This window comes from Myotis brandtii, unplaced genomic scaffold, assembly GCF_000412655.1.
Source record: "Myotis brandtii unplaced genomic scaffold, ASM41265v1 scaffold165, whole genome shotgun sequence".
Classification (NCBI taxonomy): Eukaryota; Metazoa; Chordata; class Mammalia; order Chiroptera; family Vespertilionidae; genus Myotis; species Myotis brandtii.
Window position 1 is genome coordinate 15,320,521 of NW_005356042.1, and position 16,689 is coordinate 15,337,209.

Genomic DNA, 16,689 nt, shown 5'->3' on the forward strand with positions numbered 1-16,689 from the left:
AATATCCTTGGGTGAGGATTACAAAAAAAAAAAAAAAAGACAAACCAGAAAGAAAACATTGGGTCCCAGGAAGGGGCCATAAAGGCACAGCCCTGGGCCAGGGGAACACCACCAAATTGGCAGCCCCAGCAGAGCATGACAACACTCCAAAGACCAGGTGGGAATTGAATCTGCAACCCAGGTATATGCCCTTGACCTGGAATTAAACCTGTGACCCTTCAGTGTGTGGGCTAACACTCTAACCACTGAGCAACATGGACCAAAGCCCAGTGTTTTTAGGAGGTCCCACAACCCTTTTCTCCTGGACCTAGAGAACTCCCATCCCTGCCCCCTAGGAGCCCACAGCAAGAACCAGCCAGGTGTGTACCCAGGAGGCTTCTCAGAGGGGTGAGGGACAGTGTTGGAGTCAGACTTGGAGGGTGGGGTGGAGGATAGGGATCTAGGCCCCAAATAAGGGGCTGCAGGGTGTTCTCCCTCCAAGGAGGTGGGGCTGGGCCCTAACTCCCTCCCCTCTCTAGGTGAGGAGCAGGGTGAAGTACTGACCTGGAGTGAAAGGAGCACAAAGGATGGAGGGGCAGGGCTCCATCTCCCATCCCATCTCCACTGTGTATCCTAGAAATCAGGCGTTTGGTGCTGTTTTTAAGCTAGAATACCACACTTTTGGTACCATCGTGTCCCCCTCCATTTCAGCTCAGGCAGAGATGCTGCTTGAAGGGCTGCTGAAAGTTCTCTTTCAGAACTGGAGTGGGGAGAGCTCCGAGATTTTATTTTTTTATTTTAATTTTTTTAAAATATATTTTTACTAATTTCAGAGAGGAAGGGAGAGGGAGAGAGAGATAGAAACATCATTGATGACAGGGAACCATTGATTGGCTGTCTCCTGCACGCCCCCTACTGGGGATCAAGCCTCAACCTGGGTGTGTCCTTGACTGGAATCAAACACCAGACCATTCAGTCTGCCGGCTGACACTCTATCCACTGAGTCAAACTGTCTAGGTATCCTCTGGGGTTTTAGATGTCAGGGTGGAGAATCCAGGGCCTTGTAAGGAGTGAAATACCTGCTGTCCCTTCTGCCTCTGCCTTCCATGATGACAAATCTGGGGTTGGGAGTAGTTACCCCTACTCTGGTGCTGCCCTTGAAGTAAAGGTCAGCCTCATGCTGAGCCCTCTGCTGAGAGACCTGTGATTCCTCCCATCAGGCCCCAGTGACTGGGAAAGAGCAGCAGGGTGTCAAGTGTATAGGTCGAGGGTCTGCCAGCCTGGGTTGAGTCTCTGGGAGAGGTGGCAGTGGTAAGGATTCTTTTTTTTTTTTAAATATGTTTCTATTGATTTCAGAGAAGAAGGGAGAGGGAGAGAGAAATAGAAACAACAATGATGAGAGAGAATCATTGATCGACTGCCTCCTGGTCACCCCCCACTGGGGATCAAGCCCAAAACCCGGGCATGTGCCCTGACCAGGAATGGAACCATGACCTCCTGGTTCACAGGTCAACGCACAACCACTGAGCCACTGATTCTAAGGGACTGAGGACCATTCCCAAGCTGCCAGCAGTTGGAATGGGCTAGAGGGTGTAGGCTGGCTGTGCCCTTATACCGCCCCACAGGCTTCTTGGTGCTTTGGCCTCAGTCCTGCCTGTTCCCACCATCCATGGTATGTTGGGGGCTGCAGAGGCCATGCCCTGCAGCAAGGAGGGCCTCCCCTTTTCGCCTCTCCTCTGCCCAGCCTCCTAGAGATAGTGCCTGGGACACCCTAGCAAGGGTGGGGGGAGGGGCCTGCTTCCGGCCAGAGCTGGCCCTAGACACAAAGGCATCTGCTATTGCCACTGCAGCTGAGGCCAGGCGTGGCTTGTTACTGGGAGCTGCTGACAGTGGATTTTTATCCTTCATTCTACAGACCTGTCCTCTGGCTGCTGAGTGTTAGGCATAGAGCTGAGCCTCAGGCTCCTGAGGTAGGCAGGGCAGGAACCATGTTCCCCTTGGGATGGCTCTGGAACAGGGGCTCACCCACATTTGTTCCCTGCTGGCAGAGCACTGAGGACTTGAACCCAGATTCTGGCCACTCGGTTGTCCCTGGGAGTATTAGGGAAGTGATGCTAACGCTGCTGGTCCCAGAGTTCCACCAAGGACGTGAGCGTGGGGATGTCTGGGAAGGGAAGAGGCACTGCTCTCAGAGCTCGGTTGCAACCTGGGGTTACAGGGGCAGGACAAGGGGATGGTCAGGCACTGACCAGTGGGCACAGACTGCAGTCAGTACACGCACTGGGCCTGTGTCCATTGGCCATTGAGACTCCTTGAGACAAGCAAACAGAATATCCCAGAAATAAACTTGGCTCACGTTGAGATGGTTCTGGGTATGAAGGGAACTAGTGTTTCCCAAGTGACTGCTGTGTTCGAGGCTCTGCACTGGGGGCTGGAGAGAGTGTGTGTCTGTGTGTTTTGGAGGTGGGGAACAGGAGGGAGCAAAAGGCCTGTGAAATTTCCGCTCCTGGCTCCCATGAACCTGAGCATTACCCTAGGAGCCACCAGCGCCACATTGTCACAGCCCAGATCTGCTTCTGTTGCTCCCTGACTGAGCCTGGCAAGTCGAGTAACTGTTCTGTGCTTCAGTTTCCCTGTCTGTAAGGCGGGGGTAATTAATCATAGTGTCTCATAGGGTTAAAAGAGATGATTGAAGTGTACAAAAGAGCCCTGCCTCTGCCAGAATTAGCACCGGCCATCATTGTTGTAGTCACTGGGAACCCATCAATCGTGTCTCCCCACCACTCCCAGCACCGGGTTTGGGGCTTGGGGATACCCAGAGCACATCTAAGGTCCCGGAGGCAGCTGGTGGAGCCGTGGGGGAGACATGAATACCCATCAGATAGCTGCAGTTCTCGAAGACACCTGACCACCAGTGTTCAAGGCTCAGCAGAGGACCAACCCAGCCTGGCTGGGGTTCTCCTCTGCTTCCTCCCTCTTGGGTAAGCGAGCTCCAGAGGGCATTCCTGGCTTTCTCAGCTGAAGCCACACTGCTCCCAGGAAGGGCCAGACACTCCATGCCAGGAGGATTTCTGCTGGAGCCCACCCATCCTCGGCCAGGCCTGGTGCTCTTGCAGGGGAGGGGCGTCCATGCTGAGGGTGTCCAGGTTAGGGGGCATGAAGTGGGCAATAACAGGATGTATTAGTACTTCCAGGTGGGGGCAACCGTGAGCAGGTGCCCAATGAGGGGCACAGGATCCTTCCTGAATGGACTACACCCTAGACATGTCCTGAAGAAGGAGGACACAGGGAGAGGTTTCCTAGAGGCAGGAGCGAGGTGGCCAGAGACGCAGGGCAGGGCAGACAGATGGCCAGCAGTGTCTGCCAGGACTGTGATAGTGCTCTGGCGGGGTGCCCCTCCAAGAGATCACAGCTGTGCCCTCTTGTGAGCTTGGGGGTGAAGCACCTGATTGTCCCAGAAGCAGGGGAGGCTGGAAAGCTAGGCTCTGCGGGAGCCGGCTCCTTGTAAGAACAAGCTGGGCAAGACCCTGGGTCCTGGGGACACGTCCAGAGCTCGGGCGAGGCTTGTCCTGCCGTGGGTGGGATGCCACCATTTGGATAACATTTACTAAGTTCTCCATGCACCATCCCAACTCATCCTGCAGTGTGACTGGCCCTGGCCTGCCTGCCACTCCAGGGCCACAACCCTCTCCCCTCTGGCCTCTCCCTGCTCCAGTACCTTGGCTCATGCCCCTCCGCTGCCTGTATGCTCTTCCCCAGCTGGTTTCACGGTTGCCTAGTTTTCATTCTTCATGAGTCATCTGAAGTGTCACCTCCTTGGGGAGGCCCTCTCTGATTACCCTAGGTGCAGTAGCCTTGTCCTACATTATTTTGGGCACCGTACTCTTGCCCCCTGCCCTAGCAAGTTTTTTGTTGTCTGTCTGCCCCACTGGAATGTAAAGCCCATGTGGATAAAGACCTGATCATGCTAGGACTAGGCCTGTGTTGCCCCGAACAGGGATCTGAGTGCTCAGAGAGGCTAAGGGACTTGCCTGAGGTCACCCAGGTCTGGTCTGAGTGACTGAGAGAGAAGGAAGGAGGAGCTGGTGTCAGGAGCTGCTGGGGAGGTTTAGAAACCCAAAGGGGCGAGTCGTTGGCCAGCTGGATTGCTCCAGCGCCAGCAGCGCCCCGGCTACAGAAGGCTGCCTCTGGGGCTCTGGGCAGAGGCACCAGCTGACGTAGGCAAGGAGCTCCTGGTGCCAGGCGCCCAGTGCCACGTGCCCAGCCCAAGAGGTGCTTCCCAGCCTGGCTCCAGCCGCCCCAGGCTATACAGTTACAGCCGCAGTTGGGGACCTCACTCTGAGGGTGGGGGCTGGCCACCCTTGCACAGGAGGTCCCCAGTAGTTTCTTGGGCCCTGGTGGACTCTCTGCTTTCCCTTCTCCCTCCCCCACTGGACCTTGCCCTGAGCAGAGCCCTTCAGCCTCCCTGAGTGCCCAGCCCTATCTGTGGGACCTGGCGGAGGCCCATCTGCCAGCCTTCCCTGAGCTGCCCTTCTCCTTAGAGGTGAGGGGCCTCTTAGGGGCAGTCCCCTCTGTCTGTACCCCGCCCCCTCTGACTGGGCCAGAGGGGAATTTTCCTGTGACTCACTCTGCTGGCACTTCCTGTGGTCACCAGGGCAGGGGCTGGGGGGACCCAGTGGGGTGGCTCTGTGTTCTGGGGTCACTGGGGGAGGGGGACTGTGTGTCCCGCCCTCTGAGGGGATGTGATTCCCTGAAGCAGGCTGCAGACCATATTTGGGAAACTTACTTTTCTTAAAGGCAGCCTGGGGATGGGGCCTTGGAGCCCCAGTGGGCTGCAGGGCAGCCCTCGCCCCTGCCTCCTTCTCCCTGGGCTCTGGCCTCTGGACCTGTTTCAGCCTCCTCTGTCCTATCCTGCTTTGGAGCATAGGAGGTAGTCCACTGTTTTCTTTTTCAGGATATGTGTTGTTTTAACCCCAACGCCAAGAAATACTCATTAAATACAAATTGAAAAATTCTGAAAATCAGGAAGAGAAAACATCTCCCAGTCATCTCAAATATTAACATTGTTATTCTTCCCTCTCCCTATTATTGAAGTTGGAGTGATGGTTTATTGAGGCATAATTTACACTTCCGTGCATTTGTAATCTCTGTGTGGACCTTGCAGCCGTCAGCAGTTCCAGGGGCCTCTGCCCTGGTGCTCATCTTGGTGCTGGCTGACTCCTCTGGCTCTGCCCTCCCTGAGCTCTGAGCTGCCTGCCTTGGCTGGCTTTTCCCCTGGGTCTTGCCACTCTTGGCTCCCAGTTTTCCTGCCGCTGGCCCTTTCTGGGGCGGGAACCTATGAGCTGCTCTGAGGAAGTGGGCTCCTGGGGTCTGAGCATGCAGTCCTGGGGCCTGGAGCACATGCCGGCCCAGCCTTCCCAGTGGTCACCTTGATGATGCTCAGGCCTCTTCCCTAATCCCGTGTGGCAGCAGTGGAGACGGAGCTCGGAAGGGCCCTTGCTGACCCCAGATGCTGGCATGGAGTGAGGAGAGGGGCTCCCCCTGGACTTGGCCGAGGCCTCACCCTCACTCTCCTCTGCCCCAGGGCCCAGGCTCCCACTTCCTGTTCCTGCCTGCGGGGGTGTGGCTCTTCCTTCTGCCTGGAATTTCTGCTCCTGCTTGACTCCTTGCAGATGGAGTCCTGGGGAGGAGACTGGGCCCAGGTGGGGAAGGTCGCACAGCTAATGGGTGGCCACACCCAGGTTTCATTCCCAAGTCAGGGATCTAGATCAGGCTGTGTGTCCTCAGATCCCAGGAGGCTCAGAGTAGGGCAACCAGAGCTGAGGCCTCACTGGTGGAGCTGGAGCCCAGCTGGCCTGATGCTGGCCTTTCCACAGACCTGGCTTCCCCCTGTGTGTGAGGCCTGGCCTCTGCTGCACCCTGCCAAGCTCTCTGCTGCCCTAGAAGGCCAACGCAACCCTGGCCTTCTCTCCCCCAGACACCTCCTTAGCTCCTTGGAAATGACCTTGGCCCTCCAGCAGGGGGTGGGGGGTAGGGGAGGGGTGGGGGGACCTTCTGTGATATCTCTGGGCCCAGCCTGAGCCTGGCACCTGTGCAAGGGAGCAGCGGCATCAGGGCCCAAGGGCTAAAAACTCAGGGCCTCCTGACCCCCAGATTCTCTGCCTCTAGTGAGGTTCTGGGTCTGCCACTCAGTATCACTAGTGCTATGGTCCACCTGCCTCTGACCCTACAGTCTTCCCCCAGGGCCTCTCCCTGGAGTGCATGTTCCTGCTCTGGGAAGGTTTGCTGACTAGCGGGACCTCGAAGCAGTGTTGGGTGGCTGTGCAAATTAACAGGAGAATTACAGCAGCAAAGAGTATGGTTGGAGGGTGCTGCCGTTCCTTGTTTTGCTTTATTTTTCTCATTTATTCCTGATGTCTGTCTCATTCCTGTCCCTCTTCCAGAAGCACCCATGCTAACGTAATGTGTCTGGAATCTTCCTGGATAAGAATCTGTGAAAAATACATGGGGTTGTTTTGTAGATGTTTATAACATTTACAGTAAAGGACTCTACTCTTACCTCAGGAGGGTGTGGCCGACAGGCCTCACCAGACGCCTGGGCACCTGCTGGCACACAGCAGAGTTGCAGATGTGTCCCGATTTGCTGGCTAGAACCCTGAACGTTCTTTGGGGGGTCTTGGCCATTCAGTTTTCCCCTTTGGAAAAGTCACTCCTCATATTTTGTTGGTTTTCTGTGAGTGTTCTTATCTTTTTTCTTACTGATTTGTAGGAGCGCCTCCAGTTAATCACTCTTGTCATTTGGTGACCTGTCACCCCGTCTGTTTTTGTTTTTGTCACCTTACATTTTGTGCTTTTGAGGTCTTTGTTTTTGAGGTTTTATTTTTTTTCCCCATCTCAAGATCACAAAGATATTCTCCCACAATTTTTTCTTTTACTAGTTCTAGAGTTACACATTTCACGTTTAGGTCTCTACTTGCCCTTTATTTATAACATGAGGCAAGTGTTCACATGGAGTTTTCCTCCTAATATCATTTACGGAGCAGCCTCCTCTTTCCTGAGTCCTGTCCCAGCCCTCCGGCCCCCAGGCCACTCCCTGGTTTGGAGCTGTGGCAGGCTCTCGCAGCTGGGAAGGCAAGTGCCCTTGGTGTTTTATTTTCAGAATTAATCTGCCTATTTGTAGACCTCTTTTCCTCCCTTTAATTCTAGAAGAATTCTTTTTCTTTGGTTAGATGCCTCAACAAAAAAAGTTTCTGCTGACCTAGGTGGTTTGGCCCAGTGGATAGAGCATCAGCCTGTGGGCTGAAGGGTCCCAGGTTTGTACCGGGGTTGCTGGCTGGATCCCCAGTGGGGGAGGGGGGGCGTGCGGAGGGCAGCCGATCAATGATTCTCTCTCATCATTGATGTTTCTATCTCTCTCTCCCTCTCCCTTCCTCTCTGAAATCAATAAAAATATATATATTTTTAAAAGTTTCTGCTGGCACTGTGATTGTAATCATAATTCATTAGTAAGCTTGGGCTGATTGGCTTTTCTATAGCGCTTAGTCATCCCCTCATGAACTTGGTGTATGTTTCCCCTTACGTTCATTCTTGAGCCCTTTGACAGAATGTAAACATTTCTGCCTCTTAGTTCTCCTGCAGGCTTTGCTTGATCAATTCCTGGATAACTTGTAGCTTTTGTTGTTAATTGTGTGAAATCTGCTCTATGACTTTTCATTCTCATCAGGTACAGTCTTCTAGTGTGTGGGGATTTTTACATAGAGATGACAGTTTTGTCCCCGTGTCCCCTCCCAACCGTGTTTGTTTTTTTCCTCTTGGCTGATTGCACTGGTGGGGCAGCAGGACTATTGAGTTGGAGCAGGGAGGGTGTACATCCTGTTTTCTTCCCAGAACATGGTGGCCATTATTGTCATTATCGCTGCTCTCCCAGTGTTGGTCCAGGTTGCAGTATGACTTTGGGAGTGGTTTTTAATAGTATCTTGAGTGCCATCCCTGGCGTGTAGGTGGTGGCTACGGTTGAGAGGATTTTGAGGTGCTATCCAGGCCCATTTGGAAAAAAATGCCAGGATCAGCTGGGCCTTTCTGCTGGGGTTCATGGGGTCAGAGGCACCGGGATTGTGCAAACTTTACTTAGTTCCTTTCCCAGTGCCAAAACCAGATGCTTCCCTTGACCTGGAGATATGTGGGTGCTGGGCAAGCCGCTGAGCCCTCCATGTACATCCTCATGCCCACCTGTGTCCTCTCTCCCCAGAACGTGCTGGCCAAAGCCCTCTATGACAACGTGGCCGAGTCCCCAGATGAGCTCTCCTTCCGCAAGGGGGATATCATGACGGTGCTGGAGCGGGACACACAGGGCCTGGACGGCTGGTGGCTCTGCTCGCTGCACGGGCGCCAAGGCATCGTGCCCGGGAACCGCCTCAAGATCCTCGTGGGCATGCACGACAAGAAGCCTGCAGGGCCCGGCCCCGGCCCACCTGCCCCCTTGACCCCTCCCCAGCCTGGCCTCCACAACCCAGCTGCCCAGTACACGCCTATGCTGCCTGTCGCTTACCCACCGCAGTCTGACAGCATCTACCTGGTGCCCACCCCCAGCAAGACCCAACAGGGGCTCTACCAAGCCCCTGGGCCCAGTCCACAGTTCCAGTCTCCCCCGGCCAAGCAGACAGCCACATTCTCGAAGCAGGTGCCCCATCACCCCTTCCCCAGCCCAGCCCCAGACCTTTACCAGGTGCCTCCAGGGCCTGGCAACTCCACCCAGGACATTTACCAGGTGCCACCTTCTGCTGGGATGGGGCTTGACATCTACCAGGTTCCCCCATCCATGGATGCACGCAGCTGGGAGGGGACGAAGCCACCGCCAAAGGTAAGGCCACCCTGGCATGGTTGGGCAGCCCTCCTGGTGGGTTTCGCCCAGACTTCAGTTTCTGGGCACAGCAGGGCACAGCTAAACACCCTTGGGTTCTCTGGGGCTCCATCTGTGGCTGTGTATTTGATCTGGGGCTAAGGTGGGAGGTGATTGTTTGGGGAATGTGTTCATTCTGCTGCTGATGATGGGAGTAAACAGGCTGGGCCAGCCCAGAGAGGAGATAGCTGAGACAAACCCCAGTGGGAGAACGAAGCCTGTCAAAGGCCTGGAGGTGTGGAAAAGTCTCCGTATTCTGGGTTGGCAGTTAGGGCTTGGCTGGTGATGCAGGAGCAACAGGCTGGGGTCAGACTCCCAGGGGCCTGGTGCCACCTAAGACCCAGATGCTTTCCTGAAGATAGAGGGTTTTGAGTGGAAGTGACCTGCTCAACCCATATTCTAGGAAGTCATTCTGCCCAGAGAGTGGAGGTATGGGAGCATTGAGGGGCCCAGGCAGGGGCAGGGGACCCAGGAAAGGGCAGGAGAGTTGGGAGTGTAGGGTGGCACTTGAAGGGGAGAAATCCAGCATGGAGTACAGTGCAGCAGTTAGGGGAGTGTGGCTGAAAACCCTAAAGAATGAATTGAACAAAAGGAGAGGTTTTTTTTCTCAGTTTGGAAGTGAGCAGTGCAGGCCTGACACACAACTCTGTGCCTATCAGGGGCCATGGCTCCTTCCATCTTGTTGCTCTGACATTGTCGATGTAGGGCTTGAGTCTCGTGGGCCAGGGTAGTTGCCTTGTGAGCTCTAACCAGCATGGCTACATCCTGGCGAGCAGGAAAGGAAGAAGGGACAAAGGGGAGAGGCCAGTCGTCTTGTGCCTGGAGGTTCTGGGGCGGGGGTGTCAGTCCCTTGGGCGGGGGTAGAGCACATCTTCTGGCCATCCTGGCTCCATAGTTGCCCAACCCTTCTCTTTTGGGGCATGTTAGTGGGCCTGCAGGCACCTACGAGTGACCTGTTTGTAACTCCTGCACAGTGGGGAGAATATTGCCTATGGCCGTGGTCGGCAAACTGCAGATCGCGCGCCACATGCAGCTCTTTGGCCCCTTGAGTGTGGCTCTTCCTAAGCCTTAGGAGTACCCTAATTAAGTTAATAACAGTGTACCTACTTATATAGTTTAAGTTTAAAAAATTGGGCTCTCAAAAGAAATTTCAATCGTTGTACTGTTAATATTTGGCTCTGTTGACTAATGAGTTTGCCGACCACTGGCCTATGGGATTGCCAGTACAGAGTTGTCCTGAGAGAGAATCTAGTTAAGCCTCTTGTGAGCTGTTGCCAGTGGGATGTTGGGCCAGGGGACAAGGCCCCACACCCTCCCCAGTCTGTCTGCCTGAAGGAAGGAGACAGCACTGAAGAGGGAGGCCAGACCCCACTGGCTGCTTTGGGCTGAATCAGGAGCAACATTTTCTCACCTTTGGCCTGTGTCTTCTCATGTACACATCCCTTCAAAAATTGGGGAGTGGAGTTTCCTGAGGCCTGGAGAGGGAAGTCCCACGGACTTGGGGGACAAAGTGGCCACACCCAGCTCTCCTGTCTCCTCCATGGTTGTTCACCCTTTACAGCTCACCTAGGAGGACCCTGAGAAACTGGTGTGGAGCCCTCACCAGCAGGGAAGTTCTTACAGTCTTCCCAGCTCCAGCTCCAGCTCCTCAGCTTGTCCCTCCTCAGAGGGAGACCACAGCGGGTGTGACTCGGAGGCTCTGGTGGGAGAGGATGGGCAGTGGGCATAGCAACCAGGCTTTGCTGGATCAGCTTCCCTGGGCCCAGGGCCGCCTGTGTTTGGAGAGGTAGCAGCCGAGTGGACACTCGCTCCACAGCACTGAGCCTCTGTCCTCTGAGCCAGCCCAGGGTGAGGTGGGAGACTTGCCCCTGCCCACAAGATGGAGCTTAGCAGCCAGGAGACCTTCCTGGAGGTCATTGGCTGGCTGGCAGAAGGTGTCCAAGGGGCTCCATAGACACTGGCTATCAGGGAACCCTGGGTCACCGGCTCCCACTTCCTGGTCCTTCAGCTCTCTGGCCAGAGATGGGCGGTGCTGGACTGGGATGACCTAGACTAGGCTGCTCCCAGGTAGCTTTAGCAGGAAGTAGTAGCAGAGAGCAGTTCCTAGCTGGTGAGCCTTGGGACAGGCCCTAGTTCATCCCCCTACATGCGCGCGCTCTCTCTCTCTCTCTCTCTCTCTCTCTCTCTCTCTCTCTCTCTCTCTCTCTCTCTCTCTCTCTCTCTCTCTCTCTCTCTCTCTCTCTCTCTCTCTCTCTCACACACACACACACACACACAGTCCATGCTCTGCACACACCCCAGGGAGGCATACCTTCCCCCTTCCCTCGTCTTTGCAGGCAGGCCTGCCCTGGTGCATCTGTGAGCAGGCAGGCAGGAGGCCTGTGGGCCAGGCAGCAGTGAGACCAGGTATTGGTCATTGCCTCCGTTTCCCTCCCATTGGTGAGACTTGCTGTCAGTCTGCTCTGGACTCACCTGGCTGAGGCCCAGTGGCCCTCCCCCAAGAAACCTCATTGCTCCTGACCTGGGCAGCCTCGATTACATCTGCTTTTATTTTATGATCATGAAAGTGAAGCTTGTTTGTCATAAAAAATGCGTAATGTATGAAAAGGTCTAGACAGGAGATGCCCAGTCGAGGTAATCACTGGGAGATTTTGGCATGTTTTGTCTAGCATACTCTCTATTCATCTTTCACAGATTTGTACACATACTTTTGCATTTTGAGGTAGTAAATCCAATATCAGATAGATATCGAAGCATTTTGTTGAGTCCCTAAACATGATTGTGACTACTGCCCTGGATTTGCTCTGTTGCCCCTCCATGGGTGGGCTCTAGGCAGTTTCTGATGACACGTGTCTCTGACACACAGCCAGGCGTGGACATCTTGGTGCGTGCGCATTTGTGTCCACATTTCAGGGTTGTGCTTTCATAAGCCTCGTCCTCCCCCTCACAAGTCTGGGAAACAGGCTCCTGGTCCAGGGGAGAGGTTGGCTGGGCCTTGGAGAAGCCCTGCCGACTTTGGCTGGGGGACTGAGTGGCTTGAGAGAGGTCAGGGCCACAGCAGGGTGTCAGCACCATTTGGGCAGGGGTGTGGCTTTAGGAGGCTGAGGGCAGAAGTAGGTAGGGCCCTCAGGGGGAGGGGTGTTTTTGTGAGGTCACTCTTGGGGGACTGCCTCTGGGTCAGGGGCCGCAGCTGTGCCTAAGGGAACAGCTGTGGCTCTGGGTCAGGCGCTGGGGAGACACAGCTGAGCTCAGTTCTGTTCATGCCTAAGGGAACAGCTGTGGCTCCGTTTCCCTCCCAGGCGCTGGGGAGACACAGCTGAGCTCAGTTCTGTTCCTTTTGGGAGCTTCATCCCCCTAGGCTCCTGGTGCCGGGCCATGGGGGTGTCATGCTAGGTTTGTTCCTCACTCTCAAAGAGAGGTTAGGTGGGCATCTACTCCGTCCCACAGCATTCCAGTACTGCTCCATTCCTCAGAGGAGGAAACCAAGCTTCCAGATGCAGGTGGAGTGGGGGTGTGCCAGGCCAGTCAGCCTGGGTCACATGAGCCAGTGACCCGTTTGCAGATGGGAGAGACTGGCAGCCGAGCTGCCTGGACAGGTGGCCCATCCCATCTCACTGGGTCTTTGAAGCCGCTAGTGTTATGTCTCACTACTGCCCTGCAGATGCCCTGCCCGGTTGTCAGTCTTTCGGTGTGCATCTGGCAGTGGGTATGCGTGTGTCTGTCTTGCACTGTTGAGATGTGTGTGAGAGCACGTGGTCTTGGGTTGGGGTCTGTGTTTTCTCCCAGACTCGGGCTGTGACCCCACCCTGGGGGCCTCAGGTCCTGCTAATGGGGCCCAGGTGCAGAGCAGGGCGGCCTGTGATTAGGTGGCTCAGCAGCTCTCTGGAGAGCTGGTTTCCCTAATGAGCTTTTCCCCACTGGTGGCTGCCTTACTATTTTTTTCTCCCAGAAAAACGTAAGCTGGCCAATATGGCTGCTTACTGTCACCAGCTCAGCCGCAGGCGTGGCAAGCTGCCCAGCGCCTGGGTCTGGACCCCAGAGCCCTTCTGCCTGCGCTGCCTGCCCTGTGTCATCTGCGGGAGACTGGGTCGGGGTGCGAAGGGGGAGTTGCACACCCCTCTTCATGAGGCCCGGTCTCCACCTGCCTTTTGGAGGCCAGCAGGGCCTCGAGACACCTCAGGCTTTGCCTCCAGGCCCCGCCAACCTGCCACGTCCCGCCAGCTCCCGCCCGCCCGCCTGCCTGCCCTGCTGTTGGCAGGTTCCAGTGTCTAAAAATAGCACTGGAGGAGACTCAAGTCTGGGGCTCCAAGAGGGAGATGAGTCTGGGGAGGGCCGCCAGCTCCACTTCCAGACACGCCGGGGTGGGAGGCAGTGGGCGGGGAAACCCCATGGAGGCACGCCCCAAGCTAACAGGAGCCTGCCCAGGAAGGAGGCAGGCAGGGGATGCGTGAGCTGGAGGCTCTGCCAGGCCCTGGGCTGATGAGAAGAGTGCTGGTGCCTGCACTTCTGGGGGAGACACTGTTCTACTGGCGGCTGCCCATGCGTGGGGGCTGGGCACAGCCAGCCTGGACACAGGATTCTGGGGGCCGTGAGCCTGAGTGCTGGCCCTGCCTCAGCTCTACTGCCCAGGGATGTGTGTGGGGAGGGCCCGCGTCACCCCATCCCAGAGATCCCCTTTGATTAGGGAACAAAAGGCCTTTCTGTCAGGAGAAGATCAGGGCTAGCAGCCTTGGGGAGGCGTGCCCTGAGCTGGCCTAGGAGACCTGCCAGCCTGTCCCTCGGGCTGACCCTCCCACACAGCTGACCCTCCCACGGGCCCAGGGTGCCTGTGGGAAGCAGGCTGCGTGCCCAGCACTGCCTGCCAGGCCGGGTGCTGACATGAAGGGCTGTGGGCAGTCTGCGGCTCCGGATCCGGGGCCCAGGGACGGGCAGCGGGGAGGGGAAGGGGCTGGCCTCCTCTCTGGGCCGATGTTACCTGTTCGGGTGAGTGGTGGTCTCGGGCCTTGTGGGTGGGGAGTGGGAGTCTTGGCTACTCTCACTCCATCTGCTTGAGAACTGGCCCTGAGGTCTGGGAGTCCCTACTGGGCCTGTCCTCAGGAGTCTCCCCAAGATGTGCAGTGGGGGGAGTAGAGGGCCGGGGGCTGCTTGCTGCTCTGCCGGGCCACCTCCTCTGGGCCCAGCCTGGCACCACACTTCCATCTGTACTGGATCCTGCAGTCAGGACAGCCCCTCGTGGGCAGACTTTCCTAGGAGCGTGCAGCTGGGAAGTGTCCTGAGGCAAAGGCACCCCACTCAAGGATGGCCCATCCTCCCCCAGCCCATAGGCCCCCTCTTCTGAAACCTGGTCATCCAGGTGTAGAGGCCACTTCCTTTTCCTGGTTTCCTGGCGTAGCACGTCATTGAAGAAAGGGCAGAGAATGCAAGGGGATGAGAATGCCCTTGCCTCTGAGTGGCCTCTGAGCCCACTCTTGGGGGACCCCTGCCCCTCACCTTTGTGTGTCTCAGCCAACTCACAGGGAGTGGAGTCTCCCTGAGGACCTGAGAGTGGACCCTGGAGGCTGGCTTCCAGGGCTGGTGGTGACAGTCGGCTGTCTGCCCCTAGGTGGTGGTGCCCACCCGCGTGGGGCAGGGCTATGTGTTCGAGGCCTCCCAGCCAGAGCAGGACGAGTACGACATCCCGCGCCACTTGCTGGGCCCGGGGCCCCAGGACATCTACGACGTGCCCCCTGTTCGAGGGCTTCCCAGCCAGTACAGCCAGGAGGTAGGTGCCTGCCTGCCTGGGTGGGGGTGACTTGGCTGGCCCTGCTGAGGGAGGAGGGGCTTTCCCCGCCCGGGCCAGGGTAGGTGGCTCTGGAGTTTCTGCTCTTTCCATCCCCTTAGGAGGCCCTGGCACCTGTATCACTGCACCTTTTCTGCCCCAGGTATATGACACGCCTCCCATGGCTGTCAAGGGTCCCAATGGCTGGGACCCATCGCTGGACGTGTACGACGTGCCCCCCAGTGTGGAGAAGAGCCTGCCGCCATCCAGCCACCACGCGGTGAGCAGTCGGGGTGCTGGGGCCTCACTGGCTGGTCCTGACTGAGCTCGGGTCTGGGTATGACTGTGAGTGTGCACTGGGGTGGGGGCATCAAGAGACCTGACTCCAGACCCCAGCTTTGCCCTCACTCACTCTGCGATGGGTGCTCCTGAGCCTCAGCGTCTTTGGCTGTAAAAGGGCCACGTGAAGGGCCTTCTTCACGGTGTGTGAGAGGAACACACGGGTATCAGAAGGTGACCACAGAGTCTGTCGCCCAAACCCGACACTTCCGAGAGCAAAAGGGGGTCCAATAATAATGCGGGGGCATCAGGCACAAGCCAAGGTGTTGTCACCCTGACTATATACACAGATAGCTCAGCCAAGTACCTGCCACAGAGTAGGGAATACACAGGCGACGGCGGTGGTGATGGTGGTGGTGATGGTGGTGAATGGTGATGGTGATGGTGGTGGTAGTGATGATGGTGATAGCAGTAGTAGTGATGGCAGTAGTGGTGAATGGTGGTGGTAGTGGTGATGGTGGTGATGGTAGTGAATGGTGATGGTGGTGGTGGTGGTGATGGCAGTGGTGGTGGTAGTGAATGATAATGGTGGTGGGGGTGGTGGTAGTGGTGATGGTGATGGAGGCGGTGATGATGATGGGGGCAGGGATGGGGATGGTGGTGGGGGTGGTGGTAGTGGTGATGGTGATGGAGGCGGTGATGATGATGGGGGCAGGGATGGGGATGGTGGTGGGGGTGGTGGTAGTGGTGATGGTGATGGAGGCGGTGATGATGATGGGGGCAGGGATGGGGATGGTGGTGGGGGTGGTGGTAGTGGTGATGGTGATGGAGGCGGTGATGATGATGGGGGCAGGGATGGGGATGGTGGTGGGGGTGGTGGTAGTGGTGATGGTGATGGAGGCGGTGATGATGATGGGGGCAGGGATGGGGATGGTGGTGGGGGTGGTGGTAGTGGTGATGGTGATGGAGGCGGTGATGATGATGGGGGCAGGGATGGGGATGGTGGTGGTGGTGGTAGTGAATGGTGATGGTGGTAGTGGTGGTGGTGGTGGTGGTAGGGTTGTGATATCTGATCTCCCACTGAGTGTTTGAAGTTACACAGTGAATTAACTTATATAATCCTCACAACAAGCCTGTGAGGGGATCTCCCGTCTTAGAGGCAAGCAGTCACCTGCCTTAGGTCACACAGTGGAGCCAGGATGCTGAGCTCAGGTCTGGCCCCAGAGTTGGGCTCTGAACCACATTTGTGCTAGAATGGTGGTGAATGTGCACCGGGCTGTGGCTGGGTCCTGTCCCTCAGCTCCAGGTGGGCAGATGGGCAGGCAGCCTTGACCACCCTTTGGCCCCTCAGGTGTATGATGTTCCTCCGTCGGTGAGCAAGGACGTCCCTGATGGCCCACTACTGCGTGAAGAAACCTACGACGTGCCCCCTGCCTTCGCCAAGGCCAAGCCCTTTGACCCAACCCGCCACCCATTGGTCCTCGCTGCACCCCCCCCAGACTCATCACCCGCTGAGGATGTGTACGACGTGCCGCCCCCTGCTCCCGACATCTATGACGTGCCCCCTGGCTTGCGGCGGCCTGGCCCCAGCACCCTCTACGACGTGCCCCGTGAGCGGGTTCTTCCTCCCGAGGTGGCTGACGGCAGCGTAGCCGACGATGGTGTGTACGTGGTGCCCCCCTCCGCTGAGCGAGAGGCCCCCGCTGATGCCAAGCGCCTGTCTGCCTCCAGCACAGGCAGCACTCGCAGCAGCCAGTCGGCCTCCTCCCTGGAG

General features: G+C 56.8%; 1 protein-coding gene across 1 annotated transcript in view; it reads left to right on the forward strand.

Annotated features, from left to right (window-relative positions):
- BCAR1 (breast cancer anti-estrogen resistance 1) overlaps positions 1–16,689 on the forward strand; it is a 22,669-nt gene that overhangs the window by 2,258 nt on the left and 3,722 nt on the right. Inside the window, exons 3-6 of the mRNA XM_005862712.2 lie at positions 8,228–8,839; positions 14,481–14,639; positions 14,800–14,916; positions 16,267–16,689. Of these exons, the coding sequence (XP_005862774.2) occupies positions 8,228–8,839; positions 14,481–14,639; positions 14,800–14,916; positions 16,267–16,689 (1,311 nt within the window). The remainder of the gene's footprint in view (positions 1–8,227; positions 8,840–14,480; positions 14,640–14,799; positions 14,917–16,266) is intronic.